A 24,681-nucleotide genomic window follows, 5' to 3' on the forward strand; every position below is an offset into this window, starting at 1 on the left:
GTGTGTGTGTGTGTGTGTGTGTGTGTGTGTGTGTGTGTGTGTGTGTGTGTGTGTGTGTGAGGGAGATGAGAATGTGTGAACACGCGTGTGACAGGTAATATAAGCCACTTCTGTAAACAGCGTAATGAGTCAGATTTGATTAAAGTGTCGACAGACGCCACATATGTCAGATCCACTTGCGACAGGCTCTCGCAACGCGTCGATTGGTCGGCTTCAGTTTTTCCAGGTCGTAACCTTTGCTGACAGGCCAATCGGTTACAGCATAAACACGGGCTAAATGGTATGTCAGTACGCCAGCTTGGGTCTTTTAATTTACCGTGAGGGCATCTTAATTCTAAAAGAAAGATTCTCGTATCCACATAATTTTTGGGGTCCTGCGAAATCTTCGGAAGAGCCTCCGGCAGCAGTAATCTCAACACTGCCTCATTTTACTTTGTTGTTTGCAAGCCTTTTGAGGATAAAGTCAAATTGTGTTTGTGCAGACACCTCATCAGCTAAAGTCAACTCTGTTAAACTAGTCATCAGACAGGATTCGGAGGCGATGTGTGGGTGTTTGTGGGGCCGGAGCCGCCGAGACGTCAGATTCCCTCCTTGTTCCGTTTCAGCACTTTTCTCACATCTCTGTTTTCCCTCTGCTGATAATAACGGAGTCGGTTTTCGAACAAACGCCTGCATCCAAATTGACACACAAACAATCAGAGTCGCACATTCGGCACCCGTTTTTGCTGTGAACTCACTCAGCCGTAATGACATAGCTAGTGTTGCCACAGCGTAGCTACAGATGGAAGCAATTATGGTGCTGTGAAAATATTTCCTGAAGAAAGGCAGTGTTTTGACTGGTGGAACAGCGGGATGCAGTCACTCAGTAATTGAGGTCCACTAAAACATCAATGAGGCGAAGGCAGATTGGAGATCCCTTGTTGTGGCGTCATGTTCGAGTGGATGACGATCACCGCAGAGCTAGGACGGGCTCGTGCTTTTTGTCTGGCTGCTTGGAACGCTGTGACGAGCTTTGTTTAGGAAGGAAAACGTGTTGCCAAATTTACAGCCGCGGCCTCATTTCATTCCATCCTAATTATTGCACTTTGGAGGGGGCCTCGGCTGAGGTTTGGGCAGCGGGGCTGATAAAGCCAACAGAGTTCTTTGTATTTAAACGGCAGCCGGTTAAAACACAGGATCTTAAGTTTGCTGATGATAAATGTGTTGCCCTGCAGTCTGAACCCATCCAGAGGCAGAGAAAGACAGAGATGATGCTATCCCCTTTCAGAGGCAAGGCAGAAAGCTTTCAGAAACCTTCATACCACCTTCCTCAAATCCTAACTCTCTTCTGTCACTCCTGCAAGTCGCACACAAGGGCAGGGAGCGAGAGTGAGGGGAAGCGGAGATGGAGGAAGCGCAGCGCGTAACTGCGCATCCCCAGACACCAGCTTGCGCTCTAGCTCTCACATCTTTCCCACCCCGAGGAGCTTCTGAGAGGCTTGAAGAACAGAGCCAATCCCCTCGGTGAATACTGAGGTTTAGGCTGATGAAATACGAGGACCTCACACCATTTACCAACTGACATGTGTAAGTGTGTGTTTGGGCGGTGAAATAGCGTCTGGTGTGTGTCGTTTTTCAGTGTGGATTTTTTTTTATAAAGAGCTCTAAGAAGATAAGAATAGTAGCTTCAGCCTTTGGAAAGCTCGGCGAGGTGCAAGGACTCCTGAAGGTTTTCGGCTCTTTCATCTGACTTCTTCCTCCGAGTCCTCTTGGCTCGCATCGCATCTCGCTCTCCATAGCAGGTTCCTCACAGAGAGCACTAAGAAACACATGGGAACCCGCTGACCCCTCAGAGAGCCTCAGATCTGGGCTGATTGATGTTTTCTGTGTGTGTGTGTGTGTGTGTGTGTGTGTATGTGTGTGTGTGTGTGTGTGTGTGTGTGTGGCCTTATGACCGTCACATATGTGAATCAAAAGCATTTATTGGAGGGAAAAAATGTCGCATATATTGTAATTAAAATATGGTATTACAACATAGTGTCTGCAGAATATTTCAGTGGCCTTCGATCGGTGCTATGTATACACAGCGTGAACGTTTCCGATGTTATGTTTGTGTTTTTCTTGGATTTGTCAAAATCAGACGAATCCATGAATCCTCCCTTAGTTATGCTGCAATAGGTGTAGGCTGCTTGGGGATTCCCATGATGCAGCAGGTGTTTCTTCTTCACTCACTGTGTTTATACACCTCTCTGCATTGAATCATTAGTTATTATTAATCTCTGGCTCTCTTCCACAGTGTGTATTATTGTTGGGCTTTTCTCTGTATTATTGTTGGGTCTTTATCTTATAATACACAGGACGTCCATGACTTGAGAATTTGGCGCGATCTAAATAAAATAAGCTCCACTTGATGGTGTTACTACATTGTCAGTCGGAGCTGATCAGCAGACTTCGTCCCTCTATTGTTTTTGTTCTTGCAGTGCAAGAAAAACTGATTTTTTTTCTCCCAAGCTTCAATCGTTATTTGCTAATGAATAATTAAAGGCCTCCTATGAATCAGTAAATCCTAAAATAGTGCCTTTTAGGTGATCATTTGTTTTAAATGTTTATTAAGCACAAAAAGAGTTTGGGGAAAAAAACCTGTGCCCCGTTTAAAAATCTCGACTCTATGAATAAATAAATATTTTCATGAAAATATTTAAACTTTACAGAAGTCGAATGAACACGTGCAGGCTTCCACATCGCTCCTCGTCTCAGATGAATGTCGGATCCAGCCGGGCTTCCTTTTTTATGTCACGCAGTCATCTTGTACATGTAAGTGTTAAAGTCAGATCCTAGGTGAGCTCAAAGAAACTTTCCTCCTTCGGAAGATGAAAGTAAAAAACTGCTTTCTGGTGTCAAACGCTGCACGTGTGTCATTCTGCACACTGAAGCTCAAACATCTGACACAAAGAAGTGAAAGGAAAGCACTGTTTTTGAGGAGAGAGGGACTGATTTCCAGAAAAAAATACATTTTTCAAGCAAATGTTCAAAGGCTTTAATGTCTGATAATAATGCTGTAACCTTTTTCTTTTTACTAATCCAAAGTTTAAGGCCACAACCTTGATAAACTGTAACTGTGGGGCACAAATAAAATCGTTAGGTGCTTGATTGCAAAGATTCAATCAAATAAAACAACGTGATGAACAGTCTGACAAAGAAAAAAGAAATATTTAATATTTCTTTTAACTGATTGTAGTGCGCTTAATGAGATCAACTGTAGTGCAGTTAAATTGCCTCGAATTTCTCGTCAGTGGAATAAAACAAAAACAATGCTTTTGTGTTTTAGTTGCAGTAAAATAAGACCATACTGAGTACTTCTACTTTTACTTTGATTACATTTTGTGCCTTATATTTAGGTACAGACCCTTTAGCGTGCACATTTACTTCAGAATGAGTGTGGGGCGATGGTTTGTGATGGTGAGCGTCCTGGTTTGCATGAGCCGGGTGCCAGCCTCAAACAGAGGTGATACATTTGTATGAACAGCAAAATATAGATGGGGTGTGAGGTGACCCTACGCTTTGCACAAGAGCACACGAGCGCACGCTCCACTTTGTCTCCGTCTGCTGAAATAAACAGCGGGCTGCGTGCTGTTTGAGGAATCTGAACTGGCCCGGGGCGCTGAGTAATACGGGTCCGGCGCCGCGTCCTGAAAGTCCTGCAGTGTGACAACCAGAGTGCTGTAACTACTCTGCTCTCACAGCTCTGGGGATTGTTTTTGTGTCACTCTGACGAAAATCGACCATGGTGAGTCCCCTACATCAAACAACACTTTCCCTCCTTTCTGAAACACATCAATAACACTGCTGTGTTTTTTTCACGCTCCCCCAGCACCCCGTTTTTACTTTCACTTCATTGGTGTTCCTCTTCCCTCTGACACTCGCACACCTCTTCTTTGTCACATCTCTCGGCCTCCATTCCTCTTTCCGTCCTTCCTCTACTCACTGTCCGTCACCCTCTTCCTATCTTGTTAACCCCGGAGTTTGTTGCGGCACTCCGGTATTGATCAGTCGAAAGTCTCTGTAGTCCGGGGTCCTGACAGGCGCCGTGATTCTGAGTGATCATTCAGCTCTGGAAGTATCCTGGCGGTGTCCATTTGCGGTGCCGTGGGCCTGTGTCACGGCCGAGACATTTCATTAAAGGCCACCTGTAAATTAACACAAGAGACGAGCGGCTGCACGTATACGGAGAAAGCAGCTTTTGTCAGCCGCCCGCCTTGACGTGAGGCCTGATGGTTTAATCATTTTGTTAAACCTTCATAAATTTGTATGTGGAAAGATTCCAACACTTCAGCTCTGGTGGTGTTAACATAAGAAAAACAATGTGGCGTGTGTTTTCAGCTGGTGGGTATATAGCACACACAGACGTGATATATGGACGTAGCATGTGAGAAAGATTAAGTTGAATTGCCTGCTTCATGATTTAGGAATGAGAGACGTGAACCCTCTGGGCAGATTGTTAGACTAATTCTGTGCGGACCTGCTCTCCAATTTATTGCCTGCGACAAGTTTGTGAATATTTATTATTGCTCTCGATAGTGCACGTTTGGCTTTGCACCTAAAATGAGAATATCAATTACCAAACGAAAGCACAGCCAGCGTAGTATAGCACTCCTATATAGAGGGAAATAGTAAAAAGCTACATCCTACTGAGGAAAACACGCATGCATGTTTGCACACGTGCACTCTCGTGCACACGAGAAGCTCTGCAAAACAATTTATTTCACCACAGTGTCCGCCACAGCCCAGTTGCTTTGTTTGGATTGGATGCAGCTGAAACTGCTAACAGATTCTCTCTTGTTAAACTGCCTTTTGCTAAAAGGTTGACCAGATTTGGAGAACAAGGTCTGCTGATCTAATCGAATAAAGAATGAGGAATAGCAACATGTGTGCGTAGGCTGTGAAAAAAACATTTATGAGAATGGAAAAGAAAAAAACTCCTGTAGCATTTGATTACACGGCACCCCCCCCCCCGATGATTTTAACACACGTTGTTGCCCAAAGCAACTCCAGACTTACCTCATTTACCCCTAGCAGAGTTTTCTATAAGCACATAGAAGGAAGCCAAATGAGGGTGAGTTAAAAACGTAGATACACGGGATAGAAATAGCGGGATGGAAAAGAGGAATGTATAGGCAGCAAGGTCTGTAATTATGCAGTCATCACTGAAAGCCTTGACTCTAAATCAGCCAAAAGCCTGATGTGCCCTCGCTAATAAACCCAGAATCTATTAACAGTGTGTTTTTTGGTGGAGATTTTATAGAATTTTAATTACAAACACATGGGTGGTGTGCATAAATGTTTTAACATATTGATCAGCCGAGTGAGCGTCTCAGCGGCCCTCGGGAGCCAAGGTTGGGGTTTTTATTTCTTTATCTTTTTTGTGCGAGAGAGTTGTGCACAAGTCCCCAACAGCTTTCTTTAAGCCGCGCTCTGAAAACGCTGTCAGGGACAGACTGTAAATGGTTTTACAGTCATCCCGAGAGTAAACAGGGTTTATGAGCAAGCAAGGTTTAGTCCAAGTAAGGAGCTGGGCTTCTTTTTAAAGCCTTTCGATTCTTTCCCAGTTTGCTGCCTGGCTTGAACACACATTGGTGTTAGTTTCACAGCTCACAGCATGAGGTGCACTGCGTTTGTGTGCGTGAAACAGAAGTAGAGGAGGTAGTAGAGGTAATGGGTAAGTTATGTAGTGTATCTGTTAAGAGAAAAGTAAAAGGAGTAAGACGGCAGGAAGGAGTACGTGCTAAAAACAAGAAACGAAACAGCGCCTGCAGTCTCTTCAACAGAGGAGAAGGAGACGAGGATAATGAGCAAAATCACTGAGCCATGGATGCAGGCACAGCGCGCACTTACTTATTAACTCACACATATTCATACATCTATACACACTTATTCACACTACAGCGCACGTGCTTTGCCACGTGAAATCCCACCGTCACTGCGTGCATAAACACATTAACATTATGCATAAAAATGGTGGATTCCAGAGATGAAAGCCCCTCAGATCACCGGCTGTACGCTGACACAGTCGTAACCTATCAAGCTCAGAAGTGTGTGCTCGTGGCATCGACAGGTCCACCGGGAAGCTGTGAAGTCTCTTTGTTCTGTTTTGATGTGCTGTATTTCTAAAACATGGATTCTGGCTCTCAAACCGCATAAAAGTTCCCCTGCTTGCCTTTTGATTAAGGAACCTATCGAACTGTAGCAACCTCAAATAGTTTGCAAATTAATTTGTTAGCATCTAAAATGGCTAACGGTTTGAGTCATGATGCTGGCAGGAACACCAAAAACTTAACACTTCATAGTTTTATTCAAAACCTAAAACTAAATTTTCAGTCTGGTTTGTTTTAGCAAACATTTCAATTTCATTTCTGTGATACGAAGAATGCGCACACGCCCCGGCTAGCACCCCATCCTCACTAGCTGCATGTGCTACAGATGTAAGTAGTTAAAACAGCGAGTGAGGTTTCCTTCTGTGTTTTTAGAGGCCATCTGAATCAAATCATATCTTAAAAAACTCATTTCAGCTGCTCGAATCGTGTTTTTCTTTCTTCCTCAATTGTCAAACTCCATTCAGAAGTCCAGCGTAACAAACTGCTATAAAAACAACAGCGGTTTTTTTTCTTTGTTGAGTGCAAAGGCGCGTGGGAATGTTATCCGGTCGTTAAGTGATGACGCGACGAATCCTACTTCCAGGCCTAAAGTAGTCTGCGTTTAATATGGCTTTTGTGTTGTTAACATGTTTAATGTTTTGTATTTTCTTCTATTTAATCTCAAAAAGCTCCTAAAACAAGCAAGGAACAACGGTGAACCCCCCCCGCTTTTATTACCGCTAATCATTTATTTAAGCTCAGTTTTTAAAACCTTAGGATGTAACTACAGCCCAGCCCATGCAGCAGTATATGAATGACTAACCTCGTATTGTGGATAGATTATCTCAGTTGTTCTCCTGGCTGAAGTTCGGTCCTTTTACAGCATCCTGCCATGCGATTACATTTATTCCTGACCACCGAGAACACTCACGTCAACTTTTATCGAGTGGAAAAAAAGTTAGCTTGTTTATATTATGCTATGTCGCTAGCGGTCACATAGCACATCATTATATACCAGCTAGCCAAACTTCAGTAACCCTACAAACGTCACTGCTGTTTAGTTTTCTGTCTTCATTTATGTTGGAAGTGATAGCAGAGCTGTATGTTTTAATTTGCTTCCAAAACCCCGCAGTCAGGACATGCTATATATTGTATTTAGATAGAAGCTAGCGAGCTAACTTCCTGCTAACTTCTAACTCCGTTAAATGTCATAAATTCCGTTTTCATGGATGCCTGGATGTTAAACTCAATTGTTACACCTGGTAGAGCAGAACGTTGATCATTTTATTAAAGATGAAAGACTTTAGACAGTTTTTCAACTCTCAGTAATGCCATAGTGATCGTTTGATATATGGACCTGCAGCGGAGTTTTGGCCCAGACAGGCTAGTGATGTCAGACTTAACGACCGGATAGAGACGGACAGATTTACATCCCCGGTCTCCAAAAAACCCAGTTTCAACATCGCTGAAAGGTGTTTTATTTTGTTAAATAATAACTACGGGAAATAAAGATCACAGTGATTTAGTGATCATTAAAATGTGTTCAGAATTTGCAAACTGATGATGATTCAGTTCATAAATCACGGCACGCTGCTATCAGACTACGGCACAGAAATAAGAACAAATCAGTGGCGTAAGAACAGTCAGCTGCTTAGACTAGTGTAAACTGCCTTTAAAACACATGTTGTGTAGATCACAGGACACCGACGGGAGCTGTGGCTGTAGATAACAGTGGGCACGCTGCAAGATAACAGTTTAACGCCAGTAAATCTTTCAGCGATTGTCTGAACTCGTGTTTTTCTGGAGGTCACTGCCGTGTTCCCAGTTTTTGCAGTCATTACAGTATCATCATAACCTACAGAAACCACGGCCAAATCTGCCAGAACGATAAGACTCAGTACATGTGATAAACAGGGATTATGCCTTGGCTGCACTTCTCTAATCATAATCATCATCACCGATGGTGGGTCGAAAATAATTTTCCTTCCCTTTGTCTCATTCACACACGTTCACAAGGCCTTTGTTGAAAGCGGCGCCAAACTGCGATTCTGGAGCGAGCAGATACCGAGTCTTCTGCCAGAGCTCTAATCAAGGCAAATGTTGAACAACTGGCACGGCTAGCAGGGCTTTTCAATAATTTCCTTTACTCGCTTTCTAAATGCGGGGAGGTAGAAATGAGAGCGGAGGACAAGTACGAGCGATTATTGGTAGGCACAGAAATTTAGCGTAACCGCGCCTGTCACACTGCAGAAGTAACAGAAACTTTGACACTCGAATATAAAATGAGATTTTACTGGAGCAACCTTGATTTGAAAGTATGTGAATAAAAGTTTCCTTACTTCTCTTTTGAGTTCGAAGCTATTACTCCCATCATGCCGCCACCCCCGGTGATCAAAGGAGCGGTGGGTAGGAGAGAGAAATTGAGAAAGGATTAACGACTAACAAGCGGATAGGAGGGAGGGCAGGACGGCGCCGCGCGAAGGAACGGATGACTGCGGGTTAGAGACAAAGACGGCGAAATACCAGAGAAACTCTGATTTTCTTTGTGCTTTTGATTTTGACAGTTAGGCGGTATAAAAGTATTTTCTAGAAAATATCTTATCAGTGTTGCTTTCATCAACAGGGAACAACATCTCTCTGCTCTCTCTCCTCTGCGCTCCCTCCTCGGTCGTATTTCGCTTTTGTGGTCACCTCTTTAATCCCCTCTCCTTTTTTTTTTTTATTAGCCTTGTCCTCCCTCTCATCTTCGCCCCCTCTTTTGTCTCATGTCCTCTCTTCTCCTCCCACTTTCTTTCCTTTTTTTCCCCTTTTTTAGCATACATACTGTAAAATCGCTCTCCTCTCCCTTCTTCTCATTGTTACGCTGTAATTGGAGCTGGAAGCCCAGAGACAAGCAGCTCAGTGTTCGTCAGGCTGACAGGCAGGCCTGTTGGCTTCTATTAAGGTTTAATAAGTGAGCAGGATTGGAGAAGAGAAGGAGCCGAGATGAGGAAGGAGCGCGCGAGCAGTAGTTTCTGCTGTCACCCCAAGGATGCGGGGAAACCTGCCTGCTGTCACAAAAACGCACACTACCCAATCGCTCTGCTTTCTGCGTGCTCTCTTTATCATCGTAATCCTTTTCCAGCTTATTCCCACTGGCTAAAGATTTCCTCTCGATGTCAAGCATCCAAGAAAGACATAAGTGGGGGATAAAAGAAGCTGGCAAAAAATAATTAACATATCTAAGTGTCCATGTCAAAGAGAGAGAGAGCAAGAGAGTTGGGGTGCCGTGATTGCTGTGACACACACACACACTCGTACAGCAATAATAAACACACTTGTCAGAAACGTGCCCCTGCATGAAGCTGACAGCAGCATTATTGCAGCCATGCAGAATTTAATCTAAAGTGTCACACAGCAAGCCTGGACCACAGCCGAGGTACACGTTAAAGAAGCATCTGAAACCTCTGTATCGAACAATTCCAGATGTTGTGAGCGTGGGAGAGGAGATTTGTGGCGGTTATTGGCTCGTTCTGAATTTTTCTGCGGTCGCAGAACTTCATTTTCGTTTACAAACTCATCAGGACTCGAGGGATTATTAAAGAAAAATCCAACCCTAGATACGTGCAATACCTGACTTTTCAAACTCCTCAAGCCTCTGTGTGTGTGTGTGTGTGTGTGTGTAGGAGTAGAGCAGAGGGAATATGGTAGTAACTTCCTGCCTCTGTGTCGCATCTGTGCCTCAAAAATGTCTATTTTCCTGAAGAGAGGAACAATAATGTAACTAAAGCTGACAAGCTCTCCGAGCTGAATATCGGCCAAAAACATGGAAATAAATACAGCAATAATCAGCCTGTGTTTAGGCTGCGCGACCAAAGATGCCAACAATATGTTCAAGGAGAGAAGAAGTCCCAGTGAACAAACGCCAAATTCAGTCCAAACATGGAAGAGCATGGGTGCTTAAATGAATACACAAAGACTGTGCTGGTTAGCCTGCGTAACCACGAGCTGGCTGTGTTTTGATATGCTCTGAGATCTCAATTATGAGCTGCCATCTGTGTTCAGAGCAATTTTGAGATATTAGGCAATCAACTTTTTACATCCCGTTGGGCAAAATCCTAAATAAGCCTAAATACACGGTCAAATAAACACTTTCCAATGCATAGCATGAACCACATGTGAAGACCTGCTGCAGGAGAACAAACTTATTATTTTTTCCATACGTGTTAATATTCAGAGGCTGTGATGAATTGATTGGGGAACAAAATGGGAACGTGGGGAGGAGGGATTGTTGAATCAACCAAAAGCAGAAATGAAAGACAAATACAGATCGCATTACGCTCTAAGGCTGACACGATCCCGCTGATCTCGGCTTATTGAGGAACATTTGTGTGATGCTGAACCGAACTGAACTGTGTGTGTGTCACATAATTAGCAGGCTGTAACTAAAGCCTGTGTCCACGTGTTTCACTGAGCTCAGCGGATTGGTGATAAAGCACTAATTAGTGATGAAAAGGACATTGATTGACCAACAAGGCCACCTGATTAATGGCAGGATTCGATCGATGGAAATTGCAAACTTGTGAGTGTATGAGCTCACATCGATGGCGTCCGCAATCTATTGTCCAAGCTCTAACATTTAATTGTTAGTGACAAGGGATGGATGAATGATTAAGTGCAGTTGTGCCCATTGTCACCTCAGCTCTGTGGGATGCAGTCATGCTTTAAGGCAGAGACGTCAAACTCGTTTTACATCGTAGGCCACACGCAGCCCGCTCAATGAAACTCCCATTTCAAAAAACATTTCTATCATTTAATGACAGAATAATCTATTAACCTAATTACTTTGGTGTAGCATGAACGGCCGTGTTCAAAGTCCTTATCAGTAAAAAGAAATGTGTAATACAATTAGAAGTCCAAAATTTATGACTCCCTTCACGTTTTCCAAAGCTGTCCAGAGGAGCTTTATTGGAGTCTCTGCTAGGCCAATTCTGGCCCCAGGACCTGATGTTTGACACCCCTGCTTTAAGTAGGATGGGTGGTGTGAGGAGGTGGCAGCTGCTCCAACGCTGCTGGCTGTGGGTAAACCAAGCCTCCTCCTTGAGCCTGGCTCTGCTGGAGGTTTCTTCCTATTAAAAGGGAGTTTTTCCTTCCACTATCGCCAAAGCGCTCGCTCATACGGGGTCGTATGATTGTTGGCACAGACAGACAGAGTGAAGGGCAGGATGGAAATGTGAGCTGTAATTTTCCTGTTATTGGGTCAAAATATGCAAAAATATTTTGTCTGCCTCACATGAGCTTTTTGTTAAATAGCAAATATGGACACATCAAACTAAGACGGAGAGCCTGATAAATATAACAGCTATCAGCATTTCCTCACAAAGGAGAAGAGCTTCAAGTTGGCAGAAAGTTTTTTCCATTGTTAATTTAGTTTTTAATGCTCAGTGATCGTAAAATGTTCTCAAGACGTGGCTGAACCCAAAGAGTTTGAGGATTTTGTTGGCAGAAAAGTAAATAAGCTGCAAGTAAAGTCCAGTGAGTTCCACAAAAGGTCAAAGCCGAAGTATTACAACACCTAACACTGAAATTATCTGAGAAAAACTAAGTGGTTTTTCAATGAATTTATTCCTCGAATGAGAAATTATTAATATTTTTGTTATAAAACATGAAGCCGTTATTTAATTATTATTAAACCCATTTGTCTTCAAATTTGACATTTTTTAATAACGTTAAACGCAATAAAAACTTTTCATTAAGAGTGTTTCATGGCTACACGATTTCTGGTCGATGATGAAGAACGCAGAATATGCTAATACCTAACAAATTCAAATAACAGCTGTGCTCACTATTACACCCCATTATTCACAGGTTAAATTACCCACATCCTGTAAGCACTGACGCAGCAGCGTGCGCCATACAAAACCGCACAACTTTATGAAGTTACTTCAAGATGAAGCTGCAGATTTGTCTGCTGGAGACGGCGTCCTTGTTTTTATCCAGCCCTTTCACACAGGAAGTAAAAGTCAGGGTGTCGTCTAATATTATTTTTAATTTAATTTGGAGTTTTGTCATTGTCTGCCTGCTTGTTACGGCTTCAGTGATGTTTGCAGGCTAAACTGGTAAATGTTTATTGGATATTTGTGGCATTTATGGGAAATTTCTTGAGGGGAAAGCGTAATTTTTCTTTTTAAACTCAGTTTATTTTGATTGTGGTTTCCTCTTCGGGGCTGTTGATACACCTGCTGTGTGTTTTTCTGATTACAGATGCTTGGTTGTGATCATTAAAAAAAATGTTCTGATGGTAAAGTCGTGGCTTCGTGTTCCTGTCGAGTCCCAGCAGAGAGAGATTGGCTTCAGGGGGGTCCGTATTTACAGCGGATACAATCTGCCCTCGGAAAAGTCTCATTTAAGCTGAAAATAGAGCTTCTGTTTACCTGAACGTTTTACTGCCTGTGCGTGATAAGACACTGGTTCGTGCTTCCCGGCTTGTGGGGCGTGATGTCTCATTTTATATATTGTCGATAGATTTCCTAAACAGGTTTTTATATATATGCGAGTTGGCCACAGTGTCAGGTTGTCTTGAGTGAAAGACCCAAAGATCAGCTAAATTTGTGAGTCACTGCTGTCGGTGTTGAGTTAAACAGTTTGTGTGTCAGCTCAATGTCCAGTCTACAAATGGCCAGATGTCTCCACGCAGGATTTCTTGGTGCTGCGTTTGGTTGGACAAAAAGTTCAGAATCATTTTTAGGCGAGTAAAGAGTCAAAGTTTTTACCCCTTTTAATCCAGCCGAGAGCGGCGTGGCCGTTCGGCCGCCTCTCACAGCGTCTTAGCTCCCTTTCCCCTGCTTTAATGCCAATGCGTAGCCTAACACCAAACGAGACAAAGCCACGGGCCACTTTAATTAAGCACCAGGCTGTCTCGTGCTGGAGTGTTTGAACCACAACCGGCACCATTAAAAATGAATATCTCTGTTAATAAAAGTATGTTTGTTTAAAAACACAACAGTCCCGTTTTCCTCGTGTTCATTATTCCTCCCGTTCTCTGCCCCGCTTTGTGCTCAACAACTTGTAAGTGAGTAAGTGGCTCCCACTGTCTATTAATGATATCCATTTATTTTCTCTTAGAAAGGATTTATTTTGCTGTCCTTGTGGAGACATTCCTCCCTCTGCTACTACTGGAGCTGTAATTTAACAACTATTACGAGTGTTTGTCTAAGGCCCCAAATGTTCAAGTATGCTTTAGGCCACGACGCTCTCTCTTCTAACACCCTCTTTTTTGCCTTCATCTGCTTCCCTTGGCACGCACATGCTCTCATTGTATTCATTTGGTGCTTGTCCCAAGAGCTTACGCAGCAAAGAATGACTCCTTTTCTGGCATTTTTCTAATTGATCCATGGCAGACCAGGCTGTGGTCTTGCTGTTTTCATATCTTCAATAATTCATAAACAGTTCTGTCTGAGGGACTTCATCTCTTGTACTCACTTAAAAAAAAAAAAACCCCAGATACAGAAAGTTGTGTTTCGCAGATGAGCTGTTCTTTATCTATAAACATGATGCCTCGCGTTCACTCGCGCAAGAAATCATCTTGCTGTATGGATGCAACAGAGAAAACGAATGTATGCATACGTTGGGCTAACACTTACAGGGTGTTTCTGTTTCAAAATAGTTTAAAGTCAGACTAGCTACAGCACACATGTAACGTCAACGGCACCTGGACTGTGTAAGTGATTTTCATCGTATGGAAGCTTGAAGTTATTACTCGCCATTAACGACAGACTTGGCATCTCTCTCTGTAAAGCTAATGTTGTGAAACATGTTAGCTTTGAGAGCTATTCTCAATCAGGAAGACAGTTATTAGAGCTATTAAAATCACCATCCACTTTACATAATGAAGGCAATTAGCCACAGCTACCTTGGCTGGAAAGCATATGACAATTACCACCCACAGAGAGGAGATGGAAAATAGGTCACTCTGTCTGGTCGTTTGCAAACTCCCACGCACTTTGTGCAGGAAATACTGATGCTTTTTGCGTGTTTTCACCAGTTGACTGAAGTTTTTTTCTTTCTCTCTCTGTTAGGAATTCTGCTCCAAGAGAGTTTCATGGAGGAGCCCGATGGCCTCGTGTCCGTAAACCTCTTAGTGGTGTCTGCTGTTTCAGCTTTTGCAACAGGAGCCGTCCTTTCTGGTCTCACCGTCTGCTGGATCATGAGTCACCGGCACCGCCACTCTCGCGGCTCCGGAGCCGGTGGCGCCCGGCGCAAAGGTGACAAAGAGCAAAGCATGCTGGGACAAGGCCGCAGCGGGTCGGTGATGAGCGTGACGAGAACCAGCGGCGGGGAGCGGCGCTGTTCGCAGGCGGACAACCCCTTCGTCATGCCCAACGGCTGGCCTAAAGGAGAGATGGACCCCGGCTTGCTGCCCACGCCCGAGCAGACCCCCCTGCAGCAGAAACGGGGCGTACGTCTCCCGGACACCGAGTGGGACCAGAGTCAGACCTTCCTCACTGCCGTTGGGACTCCCTGCCCTAACAACTCCGTCATCTACCTGAGCTCCAAGTTCCTGCACGGTGGTGGAGGCGGCGGCGGTATGGTCCGGATAGATGACCCAGGAGAGGTGGTGCTGCCTCCACACACAGAACGCCATCGCTACCTGATCCTCGCCACGCAGAGAGGGGAGCACGGTAGCAATCGCCCCACCGGTGCGCTAAGGAACTCAGCAGGAGAATACATCTACCCTGCCACGCCGCAGGACTCCCCCGACCGACGGAGGGTGGTGTCCGCTCCCACTCCCCACATGGACTACGGGGAGCCTCGCTGGAGTCATGAGGCGCTCAACTACAACAGCAACAATGGCGCACCCTATCACCCTCAGCGCCAGGGCCTCATCAGGCCAGACATGCACGGGCCCCGAGGGCTGGGAGAACTGGCTGACTTCAGCCATCTTCTAGGAAAGAGCGTGGGCGAGCGCAACCCCAGTGGCCAGTGAGGCGACGCAGACGAGCCCTGACGCCAACCCCTTCCCTCCAACAGCAAACTGGAATCAAACAACCCTCAGATTCACTGTCCCGATCCAACCTTACCCTGTCTGTCCTCTCTCACTGTCATTCAATGTTCAGACATCACTCAGCTGACTAAAGAGAGGGACAAAGAGAGAGAGCTGACAAAGAGGAGACAACTCTCTGTACATCTCCGTTCCTCCGTTCGTAATCCGAGGTGCACGCCTCGGCTCTGTCGGTGGATCCAACCGCAGAGCGTGACTTTGACTCCACGGGACGACCGGCGAGCTAAAAAGAGGGGTGCGGAGAACGAAGGCTCTTCATAGAAGGACAGTGTGGAGATTAAAAAAAACAAACAAATAAAATGACAATTTGGCTTGCAGCACCAAATGTGAAAGGTCTCCCTCCACCATTCTGTTCACTGTTTTAACACCACGGATCTTCTTTAAGTGTGAAATCACGTTTCTGCTTTGGTTTGTTGATGCCGGTGGCGTCCAGCAGACAACCATGTGCTTTTCTTTGGACTCGAACTGATGTCGCCGTCAAAGGGCCGCGACTCTCAGCCAATCACGCTGTGTGTATGTGTGAATACGTGTGGCCACGACAACCCCAGCCAGCGTCCTGTCTTAACTGTGAAGTACACCTGTATAATGACGATGGTAATAACATTGTTTTCTTTTTATAACCAATCACAGAGAGACAGACGGATTTTTATCAAGTGTCTACTTGAGGCTCTTTGTGTTCACCAATCGGAGGTTTGGATGGTTGGTTGATCGGTGGCTAGTGAGGAGGTCGGACTCGCTCTGTGAAAGTGAAAAAAAGAGCAATAATGAGCAAGATATATATAAGGATAAAGATAAAGCCAATTTAATTTGATATTTTTATATCAGCATTTTCTCAGCAAGGAAAACCGAAGCTTCGAGACGTCGGAAAGGCTCTGGGAAAAGGGAACAGTATCTCCACTCCACCCCCCTCCCTTGCTGCCTCTCAGTATGCCTGGGTCTGTCTGACCTGACCCGAGGCCTCCCCGGGCTCCGCAGTTCATTTGAAGGAGGGAATGTGAGCTCTGACTGTCTGCCCGGCCGCTTGGGAGCTCCATTCAGCCTCTTCTGTCCGACACTGAGACTCTTTGTGCCCCAGAGGCGGGAGGAGACTGCGGCAACAAATAACCGTTAAGAGTCAAGGACCTAGCCCACCGCCACAGCCCGGCGGAATATCAATGAGGAGGACAGCAGCTCCATCCGTCACGAGAGACACAGCGACTGGGCCCGGGCATCTCTCGCGCCTCACGCACACTAGCGATTCACTGGTTTGCCGGGACAGGGAGGAGCTGAGGGGCTGAAGCTGGGGCTGAGGCCAGAGTAGGGGCACTGCTCGCTGTTCACAATGGTCATCCCTTGTGGCTCTGTCCCTTTCTTGCTCTCAGTGTGTTTCCCAACAATAGCAGGATAAAGAAAACAGACGGGCATGGGTATATTGGGGTGTGGAGTTACTCTTTCACTGCGTTGTCTGATCTTTTGATGTTTCCTATTTTCATCAGCTCTCATCTGTCCTCGATTCAAACGTAGATAGCTTCATCTGGGTCATACGTTCGTAAAGGCGATGTTTTTATGAGTGTGTGAGTCTCTTAGGGCTTGTATACATGAATGTGTTACTCATATTGAGTGCAACAAAACAGCTTTGATCAACATTACTCTCATTCTCGCCCTGCTTTTCTTTTCTCTGTTGAACCATTAATGGCCGTCTAACACTCACAAATGCATGTTAACAATGTCAGAGCCCTGCGTGGGAGCGCTGTATGCTATAGAATACGTTTAAACCATTATACCGCGCACAAAGAAGCGAGTTAAAATGGACGAGCTGGGTTTTCCGCTTTAAATAATAGATGCTATCAACATACACAAGACACACATCTTTTGGTCCTGACACCAAACGCCCCTTTTTCTATTCAGATCAGTGGTTTTTCCATCAAAGCGGGACGCATGCCCGCCCAGAAACTTTAAGCTACCTTATAGGAGCTCCAGGGTTACAACAGCTCGTCAATGGGGCAGTACTCTCTGATGTACTGTCATTGTGCCCTGGAGGTTTGTAGCTTACAGAGACCAGTCCAACACCTCAGTTTCATACCTTAATGCAGCAGTCCAATAAAACTATTAATCAACACGAATGTCTTTGAACTGTGGAAGAAGCTGCAGCACCTGGAGAGAAACCCACACAGGCACAGGAAGAACAAGCACGCAAGCTAGATCCAAAAAATGCTTTTCATTTCACTTTGATTTAACAGTTTGGTATTTCTTATATTAAACTCCAGAAGAGAAGGTCCTGTGATTAGACCCGAGGAGGTAGACTGCACTTGTGGAGACAGAAAAGCTTTTTCTTTGTACCCACACCTTTCAGCTTTCTGAGGATTTATGGCACCATTTCCAAAGTTTTTCAGTTTGTTTTCTGCCTTAAAACCTTCGATCGATCTCACTGCAGGGGTCGCCCAGCGTCCAGAGTCTTCCTGCCTTCCTGTGTGGCGTTTGCATGTTCTGACTGTGCCTTACTCCAGGTTCTCTGGCTTTTTCTCAAATGCATATGTTTTAGTTTGACTGGTGATTCTAGTGTGTCTGTGACTGTTTGTCTGCCTGTGTGCGTGAGCCCAGCCTCTCCCCTGAAGTCAGCTCCATTCTCACGTCTGGCATCGTACATCGTCAGTTTCTGCTGCAGCTTCTTGCATTTTTTCACCTTTTTTCTTTTACAAAATAAGTAATAAACTTAGTTCGAGCGCATAGAAACACATGCAGGCATATTTTGAACAAGAACCGTGTGATCCAAGAAGCGTAAACAGAAGCATAAATCTGACCCGACACTCGATACCACCTGACAGTGTTCAGCTCCGCAGACACATTTCTGTTGAGGTTTAATACCCAGCCCTAACAAATGTACAGCCAGGCTTGACGTAATATATGAGACAGGCCAGTGAAAGAGATTTACGAAGACAAGGACAGAGGAGGAGGTCAAGCAGGCAAACGTGATGTTACTGCATTACCGCCTCGCCACCACATTAAAGCAGTGTATTCTTTACACATTCCACCCTGAAACAGGTCATTAGTATTGAGGATAGGAAGCTCTCCACCAGCCAGGACGCCGCTCGTCTCTCTCCCACCGCCGGGTCTGCGTGTGTGTGCCCACGAGGCCTCTCTGTCTCGCTCGGCGTGCCCAGCGAGGCGTCTCCTCGCTCCGCATCTCCTCCGGTTTTTTCGCTAAACATGCTTGATTAGGCAAAGTACATTCCCGGCCCTCTAATGGCCTGATGAGCCCCTGAGAAGATTACTGCAGACACATCAGCCCTGAGAGGGAGGCGCTGTTCAACCAGCTCCGCTAACCACCAGCAGATCACACACACACACACTCGCGTGCAAACGCACAAAAAGGACCTTTAACCAAATTTGGGGCACAATTGAATTAGGATCCGCTCTGACTGGTGTACATGTTACTTTACTGACTGCATAATTTGATTACCTTAGTTCAACATTACACCGGAGCTAAAAAATTCACGTGGACCTCATGAGTGCTCTGTTTATTAAAGCCATCATCCTCCCCTTTCTTTGCATACTTCATGTCATTCCCGTTCCTCCTCACCGAGCAGCTGCACTTCTTCTCCTTTTCTTTAAACCCTTTGATTGTTAGCAGACTCTGCCAGCCCAGCTCTCATTGCACTTGTCACTATTAAAGGTTAGCTGGTTAATTTAATGATTCAGTAACAGAAACAGAAATCAAAGTACCCTCCACTTTATTTCACATTAAATCCTTGATGCGTAACAGTTTTTAGACATTTCCGTAAGCTCTCATGTGGCAAATTGCTTTCTTTTTCCTATAAGGGCTTTTGTTTTGTTTTATTTAAATGTAGCGTATACTGCCTCCAGTCCTGCAAACACACACACACATTCTTCCTCTTTATCTCTGCTCTGCACGAATCAACACACACATAAAATTTCCATCTCTGTCTTTGTGACCCAGCCAGTCTGTGATTTTATTTATTAAGATGTGTGTGCGCGCACTCGCTGAAGAGACCATACCTTTGTGTGTTGGGGTTGTTTGTGCCGTGTGGCCCAGTCACGTGATGCCCCCCAGCCAGTAACTGCCATTTTGCCCCACGGTGCTCCAGTGCGCTGTCCGTGCTTTATGCCCCAGAAAAGGTCCAGGAAGGAGGCTTACTCGCTTGAAATCCAGCGATGCACGGGGATGTGGTGAAACGAGACTGCACCTCCTCGGCCAACATGCGAGAAGAAAAAGCACAAACGGCAAAAACAAAATCAACGTTTGCATTTTTGTAAAGTTGTAGATGTATCTAGTCGGCGCTGACCATTTTTGTCATGTTTGCTTTTTTCTATTGTTTGTTTCTGTGGTAGATACTTGGTTTTAAGATTTCTATGGAATATTACTGTATATGATTTCAATTCTCTGATGTGCCCGATTTGATGATGACAATGAACCTGATGACTATCATGACGAGCAGTACTGTGAGCAGCACCCAGGTGTTGCGTCCTGTTTGGATCTGAATGTGAATGTGAATCGGAAGAAGAAGAGGAGGCGCAGAGCGAATTAACCACAAAGACCGAGCTTTGGGAGGAGGCCGTTCTCCTCCAAAGCGAAGGAGTCCTGCAGCTCCCACCGGAGGCCGGCCCGAGGCCTCGGGGGCGGGCTGTCATCGGATGACAACACATGTCCCTGCTACGTGTACATAACCTTGATGCTTACATGTAATTTAAGTGCAGTAGCTGCATGACGACAAAGCCTCCGTGTGTGTACAGAAGTAGCGACGTGTGAATTTGTACAGTACATGCAAGTGTGTGTGCGCTTGTGTCCGCGAAGAAACCTGTCCGTCGTCACGCCAAAAGCAACACGTGCATGCACCCTACGACAACTGCGCAGGACACACAAACACAAAGGCCACACTCATACGACCACACAGACATGCTCCAGCAGTTGTTCGCCATGTCGCCACATTGTCCCGAGCTCTGCCTGTCACTCCGCATGGAGACTTTACTCTGTGTCAACTTTCTTATTCTAATAAACCACTCAGACATGGACTTCACATCGAGTTGTGATCATTGATTACGGCGTTCTAATTATTTTCGCTCCATCGCTGATCATATTTGCTTACATAAAAACAAAAGCCTGATACCCCGATACAAGGAAAAAGTGTTTTTAGAGCATGTATACGATGCAGTGTGTCGTGTATATGAAACAAAGCGAGCTGATAGCAGCAGCTGTCACAATAATGTAGTGAAAGTAGAGAAGTAGTCGAGGGTAAAACTGAACCAGAGCGGATGCATTTAATTAGATTCCACAGCTGGAGTCACATTTCTGCGCTAATATTATTTTTTTTAATCGCACACACTGTCAGCACAAACTTTAACAGCGGTACAGTGTTTGACATTATGATGTCATTGCATCAGTGATGACCATGGGAGGCTGTGAAACCTACGTTTTCCTACATGGGTGTCTGTTTTATCTGAGGGGAAAAAAAAGAAAAACACCAGCTCATTTTGGATTTGACGGAGAAAATGTTTGATGTCTAAAAAAACGACTACATCTTTTAACTACAGTCCTTAAACGTGTGAGCTGAGGCGAGCGGCTGCTGGACTTTTGGGACAGGAAGGATGCCTCGTTCTTGTCTCATGTGTCTCACAGCACAATGTCTTTATTTCTCATGATAAATGTACTCTCCTGTTCCCCAAACATATCTGCAAACTGTGTGTTTTTCTTTCTTTGCGTTTGAAACTGATCAAATATTTAATACCCTGATTCCTCCTTTTGAAGTGTTATCACGATCTCGCTGAAAGCGGACTAGTTGCTTTTATAAGCAGACAGTTAGGAACAGATCAGGCACACAGTTCATTTATTCATGGTGAAGTAATAACTCCATCCAGCACTTCATTTGGGCAGTTATCCAACCCCTTCAGCTAAAACCTGGGCAAGGTCATATTATTCCAGTTTGCACTTTAGAGCCATCATTACTTTAGTTTCATCCCTTTCAGCTTACTAATTCAGCCTAATTTTACATGTTTAATGGGGACATTTATTTTGTTTTTAATCGGATGATTTGCTCAAATGATAGTAATATATCCATCCATCCATGTCCTTCCACTTATTTCAGGATAGCAGGGGGGCTGGAGCCTGTCCCAGCTGTCACAGGCTGAGAGGCAGAACAGGCTGTGGACGAGCAAGTCAGCACAGGACCTCACGAAGAAACGCAGTCAGAGGATAACCGATTCACTCGCTGTAAAGATGCTGTTCGGTAACGCTGAAGATCTGACTGTGTTGTCACGCAACGTGACGAATGAAACGGAAACACGAGCTTTGAGAAACGATGATAAATTATAAATAAGTCATTCACTGGTTGAGAGAATTTCCTCGTGTCTTGAGAAGGAAAAACGAAAGCCTGAAAATCGAAGCTGACACAGATTGAGATCCATTGTTTTTTCTCTACTGCACAACAGCCCAAAGCTGCAGTGAGCAGTCGTTGTAGTGTCATCACTCTTTGTTAGAGGGTGCTACTGCTCCATTACATTCACCGTTATTGTTTCATTAAATGCCAAAACCCAGAGGCCAAACGGCATCTTTATATTCAGTAAAGCAATCATAAAAGGGTGTAAATCCATGAAATCCACGTCATTTACCTGTCACTTCATATTGCTCGGTGTAGACAGAGTTTACCTTCCACCTCTCCTCCTTCCCTCCCCCTGCTCCTCACTGGGCTATGCCTCCACTCTTCTACCTCCCTCCTTCCTCCCCATCTAGTTCTCCATCTCCCTGGGGAGCCTATCAGGCCATTTCACATCTGTTGAGTGGTGCAGGGCAGCGAGGACCTGTCAGGGACTCTCATTCGCTGATGGTTTATGGGAGTGAAGCCCTCCAGTGCTGCAGTACTCAAATGATGGAATGTGCCGGTGTCTCACACTGTGTGTGCAATCCCACATTTGTGGCATCCTTGTCCGCCGTCCTCTGCGGATCAAAACCGACTGCATTTGCCAGCTTTGGGATAATTTACAGCGTGTTTGCAGCCGCTCCGTGCTCTATCAGATCTATGAAAACACACAAGCATGTGTGCATGGCCTATCTATCTACACACACACACACACACTCATTATGATGAATCTGATTAATGAAGAGGCTGAAACAGTGCCAGTGGGTACTCTTCTTGATTTGACTGCCTTCTACAGCTGAGCTCCACACTGTGCCAGCTCTCATTCCTCTCAGCATCTTTGTTTTTCCAAATACTCACATTTTCTCTGACACCACTGAAAATGAAAAATATTCACACTTTTACACACACTTTGGGCTTGATGTGCACTGCATGAAAATCAAGTGCAATAATACGCTGTGTGTGTGTGCGGGCAAAGAAACCAAGGTGCTTTTTCCTGGTGAGTAGAGACACTGATGCACAGGCACAAGAAATGAGCTCACTAACTGAAATGTTCACACTGTTCTGGCCAGGCAACGAACGGAAAATGAGCGATAGAACGATTCGGGGCAGATGAGCGAGCAGGTCGACAGCTGAATACATTTACATTTCGTGCAGACCCTTGCTGTGGAGATGTGGCTAATGAGATAACCCAACTGTGCGCTCATTCAATTGTCTGCAACTCTGCTTATGCCCCTGATGATATTTCCCACACCAAAACATTCATACCTCATGAAACTCTTAATTGCTGTTAAAATCTCTAATAATTGTTCAATCAGAGCAATGTTTTTGTGCACGGCTGCTGGCTATGACTCAACACCAGCCCCGCTGACTCTAATGAGTCCACTACTGTGCCATATGCAGTACACAGAGAGTGTGCTGCATTGTTAGAGAAGAACAGTTTTTCCCTCAAATCGAAGAAAAATTGCCAATTGCAATAACAATTCTGACCATCGGAGGGCGGTGTAAGCTGCTGGGAAAAAAAACACCAAAACCCCGATCCCAAAGAGTAAATTGAATTATTCCCTTTACGTCCATTTGAGTCCTCCAGCTTTAATAACTAACTGCTACCATGTGTTGTTTTTCACATTTTATCGTGAAATGTTTTAAATATTTTAATCTCAGTGCCTAGAATGTAATTGCTTGGAATTATGTGATGAAATGAGAAAAGCACAGCAATACAAGGCACATAATGAAATTAAAACCATAAGGGAATAAAATGAACAATCAAAAGGAAGTGAAGGTAGATGAGTAGACAGCCAGGGCCATAAAGTCTAATTTGGGAGTTTGAGTGGGAGCAGAGAGCCCCCAGGTGGCCATCCGTGGAAGCTCAAACAGGAAGGAGAGAGTTTGTGACTCATTACTGTTTTGATTGGAAAGGATGGGTCGTGCTCGGTTTCTGCGAAGAACTGTGTGGCTTCACAGATAAAAGATGTTACACTGGAAGGGACTTGTGTTTCAGCACATTAGGATGTCTTGAGTCACCTATTATTATCTCTTGTAATCTTTAAAAGTGGTTCTCCAGTTTCCTGAAGGTCTTACAGACTTTTTGTGGGGATGTTGGCTGCTTTGACACATTTTCAGTCCAGTCTTGTGCCTGAATCTTTTTCTGCTCTTTGTTTGTTAAGCCACTCAACGCTGATCTATGAATTATTCAAGCATAAAACAATGCACCTATTAGAGAGATGAATCAGTGTGATTCTATATATAACAGAAAACTTACCAAAGGAACAATTTTAGGTTTGGCAGCCTGTCACAAAACATATGCTTTCTTCTCACGGTTGAAACTATGAATAATGCTGGAGATTGCACAGTTTGACACACCGAAAATAGTATTTGTCCCAACAAGATGATTCCCAAACAGCTAATAGTTGAAAACTTAGCATGTCAACTAATGTGACCTTAAAAACTTTTCAGGAAACTGGACAAACAGAAGACAAAGGAAAAGTAGCAGACATCAGATAAACAGTATCTGAAAGTCATGTCCTTGAAGAACAGTGAACAGTGAAAAGTCCAGCCTGACACAGGACCTTCAGCTGATCATTTATTTACTGTTCATTTATTTATACAGGGCCAGATCACAATATCAGTCTCCTCGAGGTGCTTTATACTTTAAGGTAGACCCTACAATAACACATACAGAGAAAAACCAACAATGATACGACCCCTATGAGGAAGCACTTTGGCAACAGTGGGAAGGAAAAACTCCCTTTTAACAGGAAGAAACCTTCGGCAGAACCAGGCTCAGGGAGGGGCGACAATCCGCCGCGACCGGATGGGTGAGAGAAGGAAGACAGGGCAAAGACATGTTGTTGAAGAGAGCCAGAGATTAATAGTATGTATGATTCAGTGCAGAGAGGTGAGTAAAAGGCTCCATCATGGTTGCATCTGATTGGCAGCAGTTTCATTTTTCAGAATGACAATGATCCCAAACACACTGCCAGCGCAGTGAAAGCCCATCCATACACTATCAGTCATGGATGGGCCTCCCCAGAGACCGGACCTCAGCATTACTGAAGCAGTGTGGGAACATCCTGAGGCAGAAACATCCAAACAAGAGCTTTGAATGTTCTTTAGGAAGCTGGAGAACTATTCCTGAAGATCCTCACAGAGATGACAGACAGCTGCTCAGAGTTCACACTGG

At 44.7% G+C, this 24,681-nt stretch overlaps 1 protein-coding gene across 3 annotated transcripts in view; it reads left to right on the forward strand.

Annotated features, from left to right (window-relative positions):
- The window catches only part of sema6bb (sema domain, transmembrane domain (TM), and cytoplasmic domain, (semaphorin) 6Bb), a 132,479-nt gene extending 112,314 nt beyond the window's left edge, over positions 1-20,165 (forward strand). For all 3 annotated transcript variants that reach the window (XM_005932475.3, XM_042217189.1, XM_042217198.1), the window contains exon 17: positions 14,168-20,165. In XM_005932475.3, coding sequence (XP_005932537.1) covers positions 14,168-15,075 — 908 coding nt within the window. In that variant the 3' untranslated portion in view covers positions 15,076-20,165. The remainder of the gene's footprint in view (positions 1-14,167) is intronic.
- The last annotated feature ends 4,516 nt before the right edge of the window (positions 20,166-24,681 follow it).

This window comes from Haplochromis burtoni, unplaced genomic scaffold (genome assembly GCF_018398535.1).
Source record: "Haplochromis burtoni strain Fernald_Lab_line unplaced genomic scaffold, NCSU_Asbu1 Contig_13, whole genome shotgun sequence".
NCBI lineage: Eukaryota > Metazoa > Chordata > Actinopteri > Cichliformes > Cichlidae > Haplochromis > Haplochromis burtoni.